Source organism: Ilyonectria robusta (assembly GCF_021365365.1).
Source record: "Ilyonectria robusta strain PMI_751 chromosome Unknown BGZ61scaffold_10, whole genome shotgun sequence".
Taxonomy (NCBI): Eukaryota; Fungi; Ascomycota; class Sordariomycetes; order Hypocreales; family Nectriaceae; genus Ilyonectria; species Ilyonectria robusta.
This window is the reverse complement of record NW_025764444.1, coordinates 97,710-116,720: the sequence shown is the minus strand read 5'-3', so window position 1 is coordinate 116,720 and position 19,011 is coordinate 97,710. Positions and strand designations below refer to the sequence as shown.

General features: G+C 49.0%; 5 protein-coding genes across 5 annotated transcripts; all 5 read right to left on the bottom strand.

Moving 5' to 3' along the window:
* Positions 1 to 6: 6 nt before the first annotated feature.
* On the bottom strand, positions 7 to 2,047 carry BGZ61DRAFT_493951 (amidohydrolase family-domain-containing protein; the record flags this gene model as incomplete). The annotated part of the gene is made up of 3 exons (XM_046250718.1): positions 7 to 528; positions 585 to 1,460; positions 1,514 to 2,047. The coding sequence occupies 3 exons, from the start codon at positions 2,045 to 2,047 to the stop codon at positions 7 to 9; spliced, it is 1,932 nt and encodes a 643-aa protein (XP_046104019.1).
* A 2,993-nt stretch (positions 2,048 to 5,040) lies between these two features.
* Positions 5,041 to 6,927, bottom strand: BGZ61DRAFT_493950 (ferric reductase like transmembrane component; the record flags this gene model as incomplete). Its single annotated transcript, XM_046250717.1, has 4 exons — positions 5,041 to 5,471; positions 5,524 to 6,398; positions 6,450 to 6,599; positions 6,656 to 6,927. The coding sequence occupies 4 exons, from the start codon at positions 6,925 to 6,927 to the stop codon at positions 5,041 to 5,043; spliced, it is 1,728 nt and encodes a 575-aa protein (XP_046104018.1).
* Positions 6,928 to 10,455: 3,528 nt separating this feature from the next.
* BGZ61DRAFT_420271 (amidase signature domain-containing protein) lies at positions 10,456 to 12,393 on the bottom strand. The gene is made up of 7 exons (XM_046243476.1): positions 11,963 to 12,393; positions 11,795 to 11,911; positions 11,372 to 11,743; positions 11,204 to 11,315; positions 11,028 to 11,150; positions 10,778 to 10,966; positions 10,456 to 10,727 (listed from the first exon to the last, which is right to left on the bottom strand). Exons 1-7 carry the CDS (start codon positions 12,353 to 12,355, stop codon positions 10,561 to 10,563), a joined length of 1,473 nt encoding a protein of 490 aa, XP_046104017.1. The 5' UTR covers positions 12,356 to 12,393; the 3' UTR covers positions 10,456 to 10,560.
* A 1,988-nt stretch (positions 12,394 to 14,381) lies between these two features.
* Positions 14,382 to 15,431, bottom strand: BGZ61DRAFT_451852 (uncharacterized protein). The gene is made up of 3 exons (XM_046245870.1): positions 15,156 to 15,431; positions 14,758 to 15,102; positions 14,382 to 14,702 (listed from the first exon to the last, which is right to left on the bottom strand). Exons 1-3 carry the CDS (start codon positions 15,251 to 15,253, stop codon positions 14,573 to 14,575), a joined length of 573 nt encoding a protein of 190 aa, XP_046104016.1. The 5' UTR covers positions 15,254 to 15,431; the 3' UTR covers positions 14,382 to 14,572.
* A 1,356-nt stretch (positions 15,432 to 16,787) lies between these two features.
* BGZ61DRAFT_478000 (uncharacterized protein) lies at positions 16,788 to 18,075 on the bottom strand (the record flags this gene model as incomplete). Its single annotated transcript, XM_046248962.1, has 3 exons — positions 16,788 to 16,809; positions 16,871 to 17,355; positions 17,446 to 18,075. 3 exons carry the CDS (start codon positions 18,073 to 18,075, stop codon positions 16,788 to 16,790), a joined length of 1,137 nt encoding a protein of 378 aa, XP_046104015.1.
* Between the last annotated feature and the right edge of the window lie 936 nt (positions 18,076 to 19,011).

The following is a 19,011-nucleotide window of genomic DNA, read 5'->3' as shown; positions in this document are numbered from 1 at the left end:
CAGCACTTAGTGTTTGTGCGAGTGCAGGCCGTGACCGCACTGTCCTCGCTTTCTCAGCCTCGCCATGTCAGCCCGCTCTTCCTCGTTGAGATGCTTGCCGCCAACACCGCCCAGCGACCTTCGGGCCATCTTGGCAGCAGCCACATTGTCGTTGGCAAATTTCGGGGTGATTTCCTTTGCAAAAGTTGCCTGTGCATTGTCCTCGACGTACACAACCTCGCCGCCCAACATTGTCACTAGAACTCGATTCCGGCCCAGCTCCTCATCAGGCACCTCGAAGTAGTTGTTCTCGACCACAATCATATCTGCAACCTTGCCAATTTCCAAAGATCCTAGTTGTTTATCAGCGCGGAGGAGTCTGGCTGCGTTGATAGTCATGGCTCTGAGAGCGGATTCGCGCGAGAGGCCCGGGCCGGGGAACAAGCCACTGTATTCCTCGCCGATGAAGGAGGCTGAGTTGGGGTTTTCTGGGTCACCTCTTCGAGTCACGCCTGCTTTGAGGGCAAGCCAAACGTCGAGTGGATCGACCTACGTGTGAAGGTTAGCTGGAAGGAGATTATATCCGTAGCAGTGCGTGTACTCACAGGCCAGTCGCTGCCGTAGACTGGGGGGCGTCCAGCCTTCTCGATGCGGGCATACGCGTCAAGATTGTCCATTCGGTACTCGCCCAGGCTCTGGAGTGTATCCGGCACCCACATAGGAGCGAGCTGGGACCATTGGAAGCTGAATACAGCATCCACCCCCAGCTCTGCAAAACGTGGCCAGTCTTCTTCGAGGGTCAAGCTCGCGTGAGCCAGGGCGAGGCGGATCGGGCGTGCTTTGGGATGGGCCTTGCGGTAAGCCTCTGCCGCATTCAAGCTGATGTGGACAGCCAAGTCACCATCAACGTGTAGCTGCGCATCAACCCCGTTGAGGAAGAATTGACCAAGGGTCTCGGAAAGAATATCCGCATCCCAGTACGTGCCTGACAAGGCGCTGGGATCCGGCGCCCATTCCACAGTGCCGTTGGTGCCATTGGCAACAGGAAGCCAATGAGGATCTACATTGGCGGCCGTCCTCGCTGAATAGATGACAATACCATCCAAAAATGCCTTGATTGACTGCCACTTTAGCGTTGGCGTAGGACTGATGGTGGAGTTGTCGTTGCGGGACGCGAGCAGCTCTACTGTCTCAGCGACTACTGCATCGATCTCTTCAAGTGTTGAGGGAGGCTGGATGCGCCAGTCGAAATACCCCCGTGAGCTGAGGTCGCCAGCCTGCTTGATGATCTGCCACGGCCCTACGTGCTCGTTGGTCGCTAGGGCATCCTGCCAGGTTGTGATGCCATTCTCGCGTAGAATTTGGAGCGCGGCTCGGGCGGCCTCGGCGTTTTGCTCATCCGACGGCAGAGGAGGCCCAGCAATGAGAATATTCGCGCCGTCTAGAAGCACTCCAGTCGGCTCTTGGGTCCCCGGGACGTGCTCGATAATCCCGCCTGGGGGTTAGGCGTAGTCGCAGTGATGTTGGACAGGACCAGTGCGCGGGAATTCAGGACGAAGGTGTGGTAGTCGTTTGACCGAACGAAGATGGGGCGGTTAGTGTTTAAGCTGTCCAGGTCATCTTTGGTAAGAGTCTCTCCAGCGAGGGCCAGAGACATGTAGTTGAGTGCTACGCCGTCGAGCCAGTCGTCATCGGTGCGCTCTGGGTCGCTGTCAAGACAGGTTTGCAAGTGAGCGAGAACCTGCTCAACGTTGAGTCGTTGATAGTTGAAGTTGCATTTGAGCAAGTCCTGTCCAGCTTGAAAAGCGTGCATGTGTGGATCGACGAATCCAGGCATTGCCATGCGGCCTCCCAAATCCAGAACCTGTGTGTTGCTTCCGATCAAGGGTGCGACTTTGGCATCGTCTCCAAGAGAGATGATGACTCCATTTTTGATGGCGAGAGAGCTGACTTTGGCCGATCCTGCGTCAAGAGTATAGATCGATCCATTCTGAAAAACGAAGTCGGCGATGGGTGTTCGGTGACGCTGAATCGGCGCCTTGGCCCCAGCATAGGATATCATGCCCATGGCCACCAGCGCCGCGATGCGACGCAACAGTGAGACCGTAGCCATTAGAAATAATGTGTTAGTCAGAGACCAAGTGAAGATATTAGTTCGATGCCTAGGAGTATCCGAGAGCTGAATGAGTGTGAGATTGGAAAGAATTGTAACATTGGTAGGGCGAACCCATCGGCCCTCTTTATAGTCGAGAATAGAGCACAGGCTTGCCTGAGGGCTTGGGGGTAGCCATACACACTGCATTAAAAAGCCAGGTTTGGTTCATCTGCACTACCGATTGGGCTCTCTGAGGCCTCCTTTCGTTGTAGTTGGCGTACGCGTCACCGGCTGGAGGAAGGGCAGGGTCCGGTGTGAGAGCGTCGAGCTCGTGTAAACCAGGCAGGTCTCACCCGGAAATATTCACGTCTGTAACTAGCGTGGGAGATTGCAATCAGAGGTTCCTGATCAAGTTAAGGTACTGGCCCGTATTCTGAACTAGAATAGACTTAGAGTTTAAGTTGGTGGAACGGCCGAGGAGTGGCCTATTGGACAGTTCCTTTCTTCCGCTGTCCAGCCAGTTAGATGTTGAGAAACATATGGCATGACACACCCCTTTACTTTCACCTGGTGACTGCAGTGCTGCTATGCACTTAGCTCTAAACCCGCTTCGCTGCGGGTCGAACCAGGGCCCCTTGGATGAGTGAAGACCCGGAATCGGGTGGCATGATAATGTGGGTGCTACGTCTCTATTTTCATATGCCTGTGTAACAGCAGTTAATGATTGGCTCTATCATTATATCACATGCCACCGGCATGATGATCTCATTGTCACAGCAGTGTGGGGATTCGACTATTTCACGGCGCCAGCTATTGTTCCCATTCCTTTAATGGAGAGCCGGCTAGGGAAAAAGCCAGAGCTTGAAGATATAATCGTTGTATAGAGAATTGCTTTGACTGAGTTGGAAAACCAACACCTTAGCTTCCCTTCCGGGTATTAGGTATCTACTCTCATCCTCTCGCCTAAAGGGGAGATCTAATTGGGAGGTTCTACTTTTGACTGTTGCACTGGGGCGTTCGGAACATGGTCTTGCACGATACATCCATGACAACTAGACTCATATGAGTGGGCCCTGGTAAAAAACATTCTGTTCGTCATGCCTAAGAGAGCCAAGGCTCATAATTTGCTAATGATCCGTTCAAGGACGTGGGGCCCAATTAGTTCGGTATCCCACCCCCAGACTCTTAATTTGATTACCAATGCATGAATAATACCTACCGAGTAGCTCTTGCTGCGCCCGAACAACGCTCTAGGAATAAGCGAGCGCGCGCCTAAGACGTCAGCGCTCTAATATGAAAGTGATGAGCCTTGTTTGCTTCGATGCCATACTGCGCCGAGGCCCTTGGTTGGACTCTGAGACCAACCGGTCCAGCCTGCGGAATGGGTTCCGAGCGTGAATGGGTTCCGAACGATCACCGGACCCTGACCACGCCGGAAAGTTCTCCTAAATCCTAGCAATATGTTGACCTTATCATTCTACTAATTCAACTCCGTTTAAAATCTTGACCCGCACGGTAAGAGGTGAGGGTTTGTACAGTGCAGGAAAAACGATGCTCAAGGATCGACTGTGTACTGATTGCAGTACTCACTGCAATACGCCTATTGGGATCAAAGGGCAACTACCGTTTAAACATATAATCTAAAAATCTTAGTCTGTCTGAGTAAACTATTGGCCTTTGACTAGACTGGGTATGTAGTCTGTATTGTTATTCCTATTGTTGGTGTTTTTTTTTCTTTTTTTACTTTTCAGCTTTTAGTCCCCCCTCTGGGTATGTGTGTACTAGGGCACCCTAACCTCTTGGTATTTGTTCAAGTATTTGGCCTATACATCCATTTCTGTTTCCACTCGGGTAAGCGAGAAGACATGATTTAAGTGCGAATATTCTACTTGGTATGAACACCAAGTATGGATACTTCCTTCTGGAGCTGAGTTCGTCCATTTAGCTGGGCGCTCAGTTATCTATCTACGCCGCGTTATCTGCTAATGCTACACCAGTATCTGAAATAAGGACTGCAAGGTTTCAGCTCTATGACCCCGTCAATATCTTACAGTTTCCGGGCCCTACACTACTTACCGTTGGAGTACTTCTCCCAGTGTTTTATGTACTAGCTCCGCTCAGTTTATAAAGTTCCCACTGGAAATTGCGTATATTGCTATTACTCTAAGATAACAAACCGTCTTTAGCGTTCTTGCGATATAGATTATCAAAAACTAATATTAATAATGCTGACAGATGAAACAGGATGCATTCGTCATCTTTGCTATCTCGTGACTCCAGACTGTAAACATGGTCTCATCCATTCCGATGCTCGGATTAGCCAGGTCGAAGTGGCGCAACGCTTGGTCCTCTCTCCACATCAGTCGGAAAGCCTCGTGTGGTTCCGAGTGGCGGGCTAGGGCACAAAAAGAGAATAAAACAATATTAGGAAAAAAGGGAAACTCCGGAACCGACTGTTGTTTTAGTGTGACCGTCGTCAGCATCATGAGGCTTCAGTCCCTCATCTCCTTCACCCAACAGTTCAACATTACTTGGGACTACTTCAAGATTTCGGTTTGGTCCCAGATTGAGCTCAGCATCGTCGCCATATGAATCTGTCTACCCGAGTTCCGTGTATTACTTGTTTATTTCATACCCGCGCTTTCTGGCTCGAAACGCAATTTGAGGCACTACTAGAATCAGCAAATCAACCATCGATTCAAAACACTCCAGGCCACCGCTGGCGCAATGACTGGAGCTTTAGTACTGGCAACCAAAAAAAAATAGTAACCCATACAGTCAGTAAATCTAATGCCGGGGGGGTTTTGTCGTGAATTATGCGGTAAATGATGAGGAAAATCCTGTACATGAGATGGGCAAATCTTCAGCCGCAAAGTAAGGATGTTTTGGCAAGCGTTGTCTTGATACATTTACTTTAAGCTCTACAATAGCTTGAACAATACAGTAGAAAATTGGCCGTTATCTTACTACCACCCGAACTGCTCGCAATGAAGAGACACCTGAGGACCCCATGTAACCATCCGGGATGTTGTACATCGCCTCACTTCTTCCAACAAACTGCTCGGCCCACACCCCATGACCAAAACACTTTGGCTGAAAGACATACCATCCACAGCCTGGGCCACAAGATCGTGGACCATAGGACGGCCGTAGTGGACGGGCAAACCATGGGCCAAGTGCTGTTGCGAGGTCTTCTGATGCGATAAATCAGAATTGGATGTTTCATCTGCCAAATCCTCCAGCACCAGCGCCCCTGTTGACGAATTACTCGATTCCTGGACTTCCTGGCTGCGGGGCAGTTTTCTAAGTTCCGTCTGACCCGTGATGTGGATGGAAACTTTGAATCCCTGAGCATTGGCAACATTGTTTAGGTGAGGTGAAAACCATTCCAAGAAGGCTGTCGCGGTCAGTAAGGGTGTCAATAGTACTAAAAGGGAGTAGGAACGTACTGGAATCTCTCATTGTCCACACTATGGTAACGTGTTTGTTGACAGATCCTTCGAGGCTTTGCAGGAGTCGAAGAGCACTGCCAAAAGCGAAGCTGCCTCCGCTGCCGCCGGCGAAGATCAAAACCTTGTCATACTGAGAAGGGTCCGGGACTTGTCCATATGGTCCTTCAACGGATGCCTTCATGATTGCACCGGAATTTTTCCCAGCATACTGATGTAAATCACGAGTGAAACCATCCCGCGAGGCAATAACGAATTCAAGTGGCTCAGTGCAGGTTATCGTGAAGGGGTGAGTCTGCAGCAGACGAATTCCAGGAATCCAGAGGAATGCGTGTTCTCCGGATTTCGCGCCGACGAGTCGCTTGTGTAAGATAACCCTTGTACCGCCGTTTGGGAGCGGTTGTAATGTCGCCGAGTTGTTGATGCCGTGATACACAAGTCGAGATGCTCGAACGACGCGATCGAGGAGCCATATGCCTGTAGCGACACCAATCGCGATGATCACTCGCTCCCCCGCGGTCGGATGATGAAGACAGATAAATATCATTGACACGACGAAAAAGAAGATGTGCAAGAAATAGAAGAGTTCGTAGACTCGGCGTTGAAGGGTGAGGGCAACGGCCACAACCATCAGAACGGTAAACCCTGCCACGATGCCAAAGATTTCCTCCTTGACGCGCAATCGGGCGGAATTCTGTTGATCCAGGAAGAAGGAAGAGTATGAGACACCGTGTATAATGACCAAAATGAGTGAGGTCATCCCGGAGACTCGGTGCAGCGAGTTCAGTCGTTCGTAGGACCATCCAGTAAGAAAACCGAGAGGCGTGTTTTTCAGACTGAGAAACACTGTCAAGCAGATATTGGCAACAGCTAGCCTAAGGGTATTTTAGCGCATGCCTTGGAATGGGAAGGTCAAACGTGCATACCATCCCGTTCGAGCAGCAATGATAACGTGCAACGACAGAACGCTGTCGTCAATGTACACAAACATAAAGCCCACGTTCAGCCCAACATAAGTCGCGAAGAGTATGACATGGCCTAAAGATGGCGCACCGCGGACCTTTAACATCAGGAGTCTATGGAATGAGTGAGGTTAGATCAAAGCAGCACCGTTAACTTCGCATTTGATTACCTGACTAAAAGACTGAAAGGACTCCGAACAGCAGCCGAGTACTGCCGGAGGCTGGCTTTGCGTCCCAAGTGATCGATGACTTTGAAGACGATGAACATCCCAATGACGCTACCTATAATAGCTGCGTAGAGGGTCATGGCATCATAATCATTTTGAGCCCGGATTGCAAATATTTGCAACAGTTGGTCCTGATTAGGGGGTGGTGGAGGGCTCAGTGTTGGAGCGGAGGTCGGAAGCTCGGTACCTGGCCCATTGGTAGTGGGATTTGACATTGTAGGTAGGTATAAAAACCGTGTTCGTATCTTGTAGCGGTGCTGATTGAAGTACCCGCCGGACACTAGAATGAATGGGCTGGGACAAGCGATGTTGTTTTTGTTGTAAAGATGAAGAGAAGAACTATGCGTGAACCGGAGGCAATTCTCAGGAGAGAACCTGAAATTATATACAAGCAGCATGAGGCTGTCTACACATGCAAGCCACCATAAAGTAGAAGATCCTTATCAACGAAGACGCGTGGACACACAACAGGCCAAGCCTCAAATCCAGGCTGCGATACCATCATAGCCATTCCGACGCGGGATCTACATGACGAATTCTCAACCGTGCGCAATTCGTCGTCGCAATACATTAGATTAGGCGTGAACCATAAAGAACTAAAGTTTAGACTCAGCCTTTTTCTGTCTCAAATAAGGAAGGGCTTGGCCGGATGGGAAAGCAGGGGTCAGGGGGCCGAGTTACAGCCTGGCTTGGCAAGATGAATAATCGTCGGGATGGGATGGGTGTGATGAAGAGACTGGCTAAGCATATAAACTTTCAGCATCTCTTCATTTGTCAGCTTAGGCAATCAGGGGCCATCGAATGGTCCTTCAATTGGCCGGGGGTGATATTGTCGACGGCCTTGAAGCCTATCTTCGGAACGGCATCTAATTGGTAGAACAGCTCGGAACATTAATGTCATTCCGAGAGACGATGGCGATCAGCATATGATGAGAAATGGCGGATGTGAGAAAAGGAAAGTCGTCATGGGTGGCTGTACCTGGAACCCAATACGGCCAAAGAGCCCCATGGCTCCAGTATTAGACAGGGCCCAGTGCCAATTATGAATGCCCGATGACATTTGACAAGATAGGACGTGAGGAATGAGATCAGAACCCCCGCTAGTGTCAGGGGCCCAGAGCATCACAGTAAGCGAAAAGACCACAGCTTACAATTTAAAGTATTGGGTTAAATATTACGATATTGACGTAATTAAAACGCTCGATTCAAAGGATAACAAACCAGAAAGAGCCGGTCATTTCAAAACAAGCTTGGATACCAGACAACGCCGACACGCCACAAGCACGCAGCATCCCACATACTTCAAACACTCCCAGCCTGTTGTGAATGCGGGCCTGTTCAATTGGTGGGCACTTTCAAGGGCAGATTCTAACGCATCGGCATCAGGACAAGCCCCAAAGATTGGCAGACCGACGACAATTCTTCCCCTTCCAGACCAAAAGTGCTCCAGACTAGAGCCCAAACAGGCAGAGCACATCCATGATGACAAAGGTGTTTCTGAGACCGGTGTGTCTGAACTACGGCTCCTTGGTGAAGATCATGGCGCAAGCAATAATATTCCCGACCTTAATTATAACAGTTGATGCCTTTCTAGCCCTATTCAAGTAGCACTCTTTTATATAACCCAATGAGACCATTCCTGCAATGGGTATTCTAGTGCTAATTAATCTTATCCCTACAACTGGCCAAGAAGAGCAGCACGGAGTAACCGATATGTAACAACCAGCCAATAACACCAACACATAATGCCGTGGACGCGATGGGTGAACCCGATCTTGGTGAGGTGAAGTTAACGAATCCGACGAATATCCTGATGCGGGTGCTGCTGAGGATAGCGATGACGACAGTTTTAGGAGTTAAGCCTCTAAGACTTTGTGGATGAGCTCTACCTTAATGTCAGTGACTCCAATTCTTAGGTCCTGGCCAATTGAGGACGGTTTGCCCGTACCGATGCTTATCACGACAGGGCATCGGCCACGGCGCTTCCAATTCTCTCTAATCTGCGACTCAGCTTCGTTCCATGCCACTTTAGTTGGGTTGTTGGTTCCGGCGCCGCTGTCTATATACTTGTGATTGCGGATGGGATTTGGGGCAAAGTACCCTGGCGCCGCCGTCATTGCCCTGCTTGCGTCGACGATGGAGACGCCGTCAGGCCCTCCTCTCGCGGGCTTAAACCTGGCATTCGTATCGCTTGGTCGTCCACTCGACAAGGGCGCCCCGGCAGATGCCCCCAGGTAGTCCAAAAGATGTTCTTGTTGAAGTCCCGGTTACGATACGATGTGACGCCCCTAGATTTCATGTTTGCTAGATATCATTGAGCCCGAGCAATGAAGATAGGGATGAAGCTGGGTAACCAACGCTCTACACAAATCAGGGTGAGAAGCCAGCTTCGTGAATTTTGTACATCAATGTTGTCATTCATCAGATTGTACGTTCGTACCATCTAGCCGATAACATTTTCGAATTCTGTTTCATCCCATTTTGGGTCTCCTGATCTCTTCGTTTCAACATTGAAGCCATCGTCGCACATTGTCTCATAAGCAGCTTGCACATCTTCTACAGAGATGCGCCATCTCCCGAGCATGATTGAGATGAGCTTATTTTGATCTGTCAGTAGACAGCCGACACCCAGACACTCTGCCTTGTTCAACCAGTCTCAGTCTCGTCAGCTTCTGCCGTATCACCGCATCACCGTGTTGCTGCCCTCTCAGCCTCGTTATTTTGTCCTATTCGACCAGCCTCAGCCTCGTCAGCCTCCCGCCTCGCAGCCTCGCAGCCTCGCCGTTTCGCCATTTTGCCGCTGTTTCGCCGCTGTCCCGCCGCCATATTTCAAGAAAACCAGGAGGACTCCAAGGCGCTCTGCGCCATTGCCATCGCCCTCGCGTATGTCAACGTCGCGGGTCTCTACGCCGCGCAGGGAGGTAACTGCTCAGACTAAGTGTGGGCTGCATGCCGATACCTTCTTTTTACAAGCACTACCTTATGCTTTTTCGTGGGCATACGGTCACTGGTTGGGTTTTTACCCCCCCCCCCCTCCCTTCCCCCTTGCAACCCCAACCTGCTGCCCAGGAGTGCTAGAGGCACTGGGCATATCGAGTTGCTGTTTGGACTGTGGCTGCCGCATTCTGGCTGCCGCTGAAGCGTGGACGGCGAAGGCGGCAGAGACGGGAAAGAACGCGGCGGTTCCGCTGTGGACCACCTCTCGCAGGGACGGACGGCGCTGGGGCGGGCGGCCGGGTGTAGGGACATGGAGATAGTGGATACGCTAATCGGGGCCGGGTGGCCGGGTGGCCGGGCTCCGGCTCCGGTGCTAGTGGGGTGCCTCCGTGCACAAGCCGGACCGGACCGGCTGACGCCGCTGTCCTGGGCGGCCGCGAACTGGCAAGCTGCCGTGGGAATGCTGCTCCTCGATTGCAGGCGCGCTGACGTTCGTTCCGACAAAGTGGACGCCTGCTCCAGGACGCCACTCTAGTACGCGGCTGGCCATGTCGCGGTGGTATGCGAGCTGCTGGGCAAGGGAGGTCCGGCGGCGGGCCTGGATGTAAAGGACATCCGCGACAGGACGGCCCTGGACGTTCCGAAGCAGGCTGGGCACCAGGATGTTATGGGTTTGTTGTCGTTAGAGAAGTAGATGAGGTGCTATTATAATACTCCGGTTGATTTCTTTTCTATAAATTTAAAACTAATTAATTTTTTTATTTTCTTTATTTTCTTTATTTTCTCTTAAGCTGGAAATTCAAAAATAAAACAGAGTTATTTATTCCGGGAAAGGTAGCTATATCCAACATTCATAGTTGGCTGACATTTGTGGTTCTATGCGTTTGGTATAGAAAATTTAGTATATACACCTAAATGCTAGGTATGCTGGGTACTGGGCGAGGCTTGGCAACCTTCTCGTAAGCCATCATGAATTGCAATAGCGTCTCCTCTGCATCATCCTTCCCTATAATGCATAAGCCGAACGGGCGACCATTGTAGCGAAGCTGTCCTACCGGGACCGTGGCGAGAGGGTATCCTGGATGTGTAAGCAATTGAGAGACACGGACGAGTTTCAGGCGTAATTACCTGCGGCGGCAGCATGGACACACAGCGGAGCGTCTCCTGGAGCCACAATGAGATTGATCTGTTCCTTCTCAAACGTTTCGTCAAGAATCTGCTTCGCAATAGCACGGAGCTCCTGTTTTAGGTCCTGTATGTGCTCTTTGTCATCGGTACTATTCATTGCCTCTTCTAAGTCGTTTTGCTGCGTAAATGCTGGAGTTGGTTAATTGACTACTTTGGCTGGGAGACTTCGAGTATTCAGCTCTCAACTTACGAGCAGGGAGGGCATTTTCGCTATTCTCTCGATTGAACTTAACGATATCTGCAACGCAGCTTACAGGGCATTCGTCAAACGCCTTGATGAATTCAGGGATGCAAACATTCCTAAAATCCCAATCTCAACTGTCATTAGCAGGGTCCTGGAACTCGTTGGCTGTTGCTGTGACGTACATGCAATCGGGAGTATAGCCGGCAGGGTTGAAAAATCCTTGAGGTCGATCGGGTACTTCACAGGGCAACCATGGCTCTTGAGACTAGAAACCGTGTCTTCATACTCGGTTACCTAGATACCTTTTTGTGAGTTTCTTTGAAAGTCTTGGCGCAATCAACATGGCATACCATTTGCTCTGCCGTTCCTGGAAATTGCGTACAGAAGTCCTCTGCCATATTCCACACCCTCGGGTCCAGGAACCCTACAGAGATCCCTTCCCAGGATCTCAATCGAGGGCGGGCGAATGTGCGATCGAGTAAAATCTCGGCTACCACGCACACGTCTGCCGCCGATTTGGCCATTGGACCCGGGCTGTCGAAAAATTCCGTCATGATGTACAATCCAGTGGTATCTTGGATCCCAATGGTAGGCTTGAGTGCGTACAGACCTGCACGTGTTGAAGGAGTGACGATGGAACCTATTGTCTCTGTAGCCATGGCAAGAGGACTAAAGCCAGCGGCTACAGCGACCGCAGAACCGGTTGACGAGCCCCCGGGAGCCTGTTAAATATCAGGCCGGATGATTCTAGGATTTTAACAGTCTCTACTCACCGAGTGGCCAAGCAATTTCTCGTTCTCCTCCAATTTACCAACATAAGGGGACAGCGTCTGGCCGCCGTGGGCAGACCAACCAGGCATCATCATGGTCATTTTCATGCCAGCAAGCTCCTAAATTGATTGTCAATACGATGGGATCGTCCTAAACAAAATTGAACTGACCGTCATATTAGCCTTTCCCAGGATAATCAAGCCAGCATCTATTAACCTCTGAGTGATGGCTCCATTCTTTGAGGCCTTGGATCCGACAAATGCAAGCGACCCGGCCGTAGTTGTCATGCCAAGGTCCGACGCGGTGACGAAGCTATCTTTCAAAATGATCGGGATTCCATGAAATGGGCTCCTGACTTTACCTTGCTGCCGCTCCTGGTCCAGAGCTGCGGCAATTGCAAGAACACCCTCGCGCGGGGCGGCGGAGATCAACGCATTGAGTGCAGACTCATGGAAATCAATCTGTGCAAAATACGCCTGGACGATCTGGATACTCGTAATCTGATCTTCTTCTAGCAATTGCTGCAGATCAACTGCGTTGGTGGTAAGGGTGTTGAAGGCCATCTCTCACTGCTACCTAAGCTGGTGCCTGGTGAGTTCAGAGGAGGGGTGAAGGTTGAGTGTGTTGCCTGAAATCAACTCCAAATCATAATATCAGGTGATCATGTACCGGTCGGATTATCCCAATTGAGTAAAAAGAGGATCCTCGGCTATTTCATCACTTCTGGGTCGTTCTCCTTCTTCTTCTTCGCTTACCCTTGACCCGCGATTGTAGCTGCCTATGAGTCCATCGTTCTCAAGTTTAAGCACAGTCGCAAAGTACCACTGACATGAAGTGCCGTGATGATCGTCGATTGAATTAGCATGAAGGAATATAAGACCTAGAGCTGGTAGCATGTGGGATGCCCTCGAGTCAAAGAGGGTCAAGAGGTGGTCATGCATGATCCTCATGCTATTCCTTTGCAACCAAAACCTGACCGTGAGGTCAAAAAGAATATCCTCAAGCTCTTCCTTGGATATGAAGACATTATGGTTGTAGGTCCATTCCGGGTGTGGTTCTTGAGTACGCTGACTGGCAGGCAGATAATTGACGAAGTCCGTTATTATCTCCAATATTACACCGATTCGCCAACGCCAAAAGATGCCTGTGATGAGGGATGGCCGTATCCATAATAATTGCTTGTCTCATCATCTCCGCGATTGTTGTATGGTACGTCGTAATGGTCACGGTAGCTGTCGCATATAGTCACCTCGATATGCGCCATATCACCGCCTCCTACTGGGATGTCCACTTCAGCCTTAGTTGTATGTCAAAATGAAACTGTAACCCATTTCGATCATGCGAGGATCTTTGGTGTCTGGAGTGGGTATCGATCCGTACTGTCAGCCGCGAACGTTGTAGGTTTCAAAGGGCACCTTATCAACGCCCCCAGCACCCTGATACCCATATTCGTTTCGGCTATAATAATCCAAGTAATCGTCCTGCTAATAATCCGAATTGTCCTGGCTCTTATCGTATACTCTAAAAGAGCAGTATTACTTGTATTGCATATAGTTTGACCAAGTATGGCTGACATTTCTTTATAATAGCCATTAGAGTATCCAACACAAGAGCCAGTTTCCTAATAAGCCTCGCCCCCGCAAAAGTTCGACGACTGGCCACGGTTATCGCGTTGGCCGTAGTCGTTACAATATTGACCACTACTATCACTAGAGTGTCCAGCCATACCGGAGAGTAATTGCCGTAATTAGCGGTAGGGTTTTAATGCAATGTGAAATTTAAGAAATACTCGTGTGCGGATATATCGGCAAGTCACATCCGCCACTCTGGTATCTGAAGCCGATCGATTTGTCAGGTAAAGAATCAAATTAGCCCAGAACAAGAAATCATTACTGTTTAGTTCCAGAGAACAGATATAGAGAACTGGATCGGCATCTTCCGAAAATTTCGCGTGAAGTATCGTTACTACAATAACTGTGCCGTATTTGAGCCTCTAAAAGGTTGGAGATTGGAACAACTTGCCGTATTCCCGCCTTGTTGCCTGCGCCACCCTGAATTACGCATTCACTCATTAGCTATTCCTGGGATACAGTCTTAATTGCCGCCGACTAGGAGAGATGTTTTTGCGTGCAGCATGCTAAAGACATGAACATGCGTAAGGGGGGTATGTGTTAGCTTAGTTCGGTTACCTTGTTAGGTCCCGAGTGCGAAACCGAGCCCTACAGCAATGGTTATTTTTAGAAAAATACACTGAGATGCCGCAGCTCCCGTGAAAACATGGTATGTACGGAGTAGACTAGTCCGCAATAGATATCCATTGCATTCCATTCCATACATTCTCGATTCTGCAGAGGTTGGCGTTTGACGTATTCTTTGAACTATTGTTAGGTCCGACGCACACAGGCAAGGGGGTCAGACCGGTTACTTGTGAGGTTTGTGACGTACTCTGTATATTACCGTATCGACTCGTGAATTGGCCCTGAATCCTTCCTCCATTCATTGCCTTAGCGCTTTTTTATACCTAATGATAATAAATGATTTAGGAAAGCTCAGCCTTATATAGCTTGGCTTTAGTCCAAAAAACAGTCCCAATTCTCGAGTCGACATGGTTTCCAGTTCTATACGGCCGTGACTCGAGGTATTCAAGATGTTACTATTCACCAATATTATGACTTATTGTAAATTAAAGACTCTGTAAATCTTGACCCGTAATTTGAATACCATTGCATGTCCGTTCCTTTACCATTTACCGTCTGGACACGAGCCTGATGCCAACTTCATTAATGTCGTCGACGCTGAACAACCTCGCCACAAAATTCACAACACTGATTTAAATCATATGACCAGTGATAAATGTACGGCAATGCAACGCCACAGACAGTGGTGAAAAAAAGGGCCAGGGCTTTGAGACTAGCGACATAAAGGGTTAATGCTGAATCTTTCTTTCAGAGCTGATGCTTCTTACTGAGTCGATGCTGATGGACGGCCTTTTCTAATTGGTTCAATCATTCGGTGGCAATGTGGGCAATAGAGTAAGTTTGGTGAATAGTGTCGCCCTGGTATGTGGTTTAACACGTAGTCGGAGTCGGGTGGTATTGAGCTGAAGCTGTCTCTGCTTCGAATGGCTCTCAATCGCTCGGGCACTGGTGATAAATAAGAATGCGGCACTGACCCGTCCAGCGATGTGGATGGAGGGCCAAATCCGAGCCCTTTGCTTTGGTGTGACTTATCCAGGCTCACTGGGGTCGGATATTCAAGCTGACGTTCCGTTGGAGCCATAGAGGAGGAGCCACTGTCAAATGGCAGAGCACTGTTTAATATGTTAGGAAGTAGCGGATAGAAACATGTGCCAAGCAAACGAACTGAGATGCAGCATGTGACTGTGCCGTGGATGGAGAACTCGGCGATTTGGTGGTAGGCGTGTACGGGGGAGGATCATCGTCTACAGATATCCGCGACATGACTTATTGATATGGAGTTTCGGATAATGATGGAAAGGTGTATTTTCCTCTCAAGGCTCGTTATATCGTTTAATAATTCTTTACAAGAAATGGTGGACGAGACTGCGAGTGTTCAGGCTTTTGATCGGACTGGAATCCCTTGGTAAACAGTCCGCAGAACCCGGCGTGATGAGAAAACGTTTATCTCTTGAAGACCTAGAAAGATCCACAGCATTTACCCGCCTAGACTACTTATACGTCATATGATCAGATTGTTCATTTATCATCAGCGGCTCAGACGGCAACAGAACTCGAATGCGATGCCGAAACCGAAACCGAAACCGAAACCGACTACGCTGAAATGAGATTATCTGCCGAGTTTGAAATAAGGTATCTGTCTGACATTCTTTCGCAAAATGAGTAGTGTATCCTCTTTAAAGCGACCTGGATTTTATCATAATTTTTATAAATCCACGAAATAACAGTTACTAGATTCATAAAACCAGTTGTCTAAGCCCTACAGGTGCTACTCCAGACCCTCATTAACTAATAAGTGGTTTACCGCAACGTTCTTGGTACAGCCGCATTGCCGTTGCTCCGCCGCTGCCTAGCTTGGTACTACCACGCCTCAAAATCAGTGGAATTTATTTCTTCAAGGCACCTCAGCCAACGCTGCCTGCTCTGGGACCGTCCTTGGCGGGAATTAGTCAATATGTCTAGGGTAAGTAAACTGGTAGCATTTGATCTAGCTCTCCTTGCACCCCTGCAACAAAAAGCAACTTGAGTCTGAAGTGGGGTGAAAATCAGGACACAAAGATAATAAAACATGAATGAGAATTTATTATAAAATAATTAGTTCTTGTTGGTCCTATTGTTGGTGGTTTTTTTACTGCTCAGCTTCTAGTCCCCCTTCTGGGTATGTGTGTACTTGGGTACCTACCCTAAACTAACCTCTTTCAGCGTCGTTTTCGAGCAGCAGCAGCTCAACGACTGTCGCATGCCCGTTTATAGCAGTCTATAACAGTGGTGTGGTGCGAACGGTTATATCCTTCAAGCTGTCATGGGCTGTCTTCCCAGGCAAGATATTGGTGGCGGCTTGACTCCTTTTATCGCCGGTCACATATGATAGCAAGCTTGACTCCCTAGACAGGGGAAGACCTCTAGCACAATCTTGCCCTAACTTGGATGTGATGTCCTGGAGGATCTCGTCTCCGCAGACGACGCATGCTACTCTCCTTTCCATGCTCACGGCTACGATGAAGCCGTACATCTGCTTGCTGTTCTGGTCAATCACAAGCGAGCCACAGTTTGCTACTGACAGGATCGGCAAAGTTGACCGGATAGATTTCAGTCTCAATAAGTAATATGCGGTACAGGTGCTCTATTTTGCTATCTTAACAAGCGATGGCCAGGGCTGTCATGACTTGTTCACTCCAGTATCTTTGCGTCGTCCGCATGCCCCCTTAGTTTTTGATGGGCATTTGGCAGGACTAGTCAATGCTTGCCTCCTGATATCGAATTGACTCGTCATGGATCTAGTTGTCGAGATTGCCTGTCAGTGGATTTGGGAAAGCCAGCTGCATCATGTTAGCAAAAGAGTGTTAAGCTGGATCTGGTCGTTTGAGAAAATGTACTCACCAACCGATTTCGTATAATAATTTCTTTGACTCGTACTTAGCCATATTATACGCCGCCAATCGCTCTACTCTTGTTAGATTAGGCTCCCTTAGATATTGGTAAGGGCAGTAATTGTCTCTTAAGGCAAAACCCGTGCCCTCAAATGCAGACACCTCGGGGATATAGTGGCCTGAATTATTTCCGGTGATGCTGTTGGTATGGGAAAGCCATATTGGGTCATCTAAGTCTCGCCCATAGCCATAGTTCTTCCAACTGCTAAGGATCATCGCGTAACCCCGCCCTTCTGTTTTGCAGCACGAGATAGTGAATGCGGTACAGCAATCATCACACAATGTACCCTTGTTTCTTGTTGTTGCATCATTCGGGGGGGATGCGATTCCTCGTGGCTTTTCCTCCTCTTGCTCCGGACGCAAAGCGCAGTCATGTGCAAACCGCGTGACAACGTCCTGGTCCGTATTGGGTTCGGACCCTTCCAAGAAGTATTCCTATTTGTGATGGTCGCAAATATGCATCAAGTCGTGGTTGTTCTTCAGAAATTTCGTCAAAAGCGGTACAATGACGTTCGAATGTCTTACGTAAAGGTTGATATTCGATTCCACCATAAGCTGGTCGTGAATGACCGCGGCCCGCCCTCTGAAATAGATTATCGGCCCGTCGTCAGATCCTGTCCAGTGCTGTTTTACCGTGTATAAGATCCTGGGATGATAGAAGCTGCTTTTATGCCGGTGGCTCCTCAGAATGGCGGCAACCATGTCGAATCGCAATGGCGCCATGTCCCCGTACCCCATTGCTTGCATTCTTTCGGTTCCGCGACTCAAGCAGGCGCATTGCCTCTCAAAACGGGACGAGTTCTCTCCGGGCCTGAGTCGGGGGAGGTGGAAGTACTGGCACACGGGGCATAGAATCTCCCCCTTCTCCATTAGGTATCCATCGCGCTCAAGGCGTTGAAGGAGCAGGAATTTGTCCCCGACATGTAGCTTCAGTACACTTCTCCCGGCCATCGAGAGGGCCTGTTGGCATGAGAGAGCAAGAGCGGCACGGTCGACGTCGCTGAGGTGCCGCCATGTCTGTGAGACGAAGTGATGATTGTTGAAAAAAATTGAAACATTTTCTGATGGGCTATCCCTGTGACTTCTTGCGAGCTCCAGCGTCTCCCTCAAGCTGGCGAGTCCTCCCAGAGCCGATGCAGCCAAAGAAAGTGCCATGATGAGACCAAGGGGGAAACTGAAGTCAGCTGTGGGCGCCTTAGGGTGAGCAAACTGATCTGGAGAGGAGAGAATGGTTGGTTTTGTTCCTAGTGAAAAGATGATGTGTGAGGGAGGGAAAGAGTCAGGGCTCGGCTTCTTGAGCCAAATGCGTATATGATCATGCAGGTTTTATATTTTTCAAGTTAAAAAGCTTAATATTTAGCCATCGTGGTAGGATTGGGTAGGAAATACTTGAATTGTGGATGAAACCGTATTTTTTTGACCTTGTGCCGGTAACTTGCTCACCTTGAGGGTGCAGACAGAAGTTAGATTAGTTCCCAATGAAACATTTTTCAATCTAACTGCTGATTTATAGTTTAACTCTTGAGCTTTTCAACCCTCGGGGCTCCTCGTGATCGTGCATGTGGATTGGGTGAATACGCGTCTACTCCGCATACTCTGGATTTTAGGTACAGATCCACAAACAATCTTGACAACATTTTCACCACGGAGTATTCAAACTCCATGATTTCATGGTGACCATAAAGATACACAAAAAAAAAATTTCTTGTTAATCCTGTTCGTATTTTTTTTTTTACTCCTGAGATTCTAGTCGCCCCTCTGAGTACGTGTGTACTGGGGCACCCAGCAGATCTAGCTTTTCCAAGATGCAGCTGTTGCTGCAGCCCATTAAGGTATGCAAAAAGGTATCCAGTTGGATTAGAAACCTTAGTCTTTCCGATTAAACTGTTGACCTTTGAATGGACTGGGTATATGGTCTGTATTGTTAATCCTATTGTTGATGTTTTTGTTTTTTACTGTTGAGCTTCTAGTCCCCCCGATGGTTTAAGGCAACCTAACCTCTTGATATACCAGGGCACACTGTGTCTTTTCGGTCTTGTGCCGGAAACTTGCTCACCTTGAGGGAGCAGACGAAAGTTAGATTAGTGTACT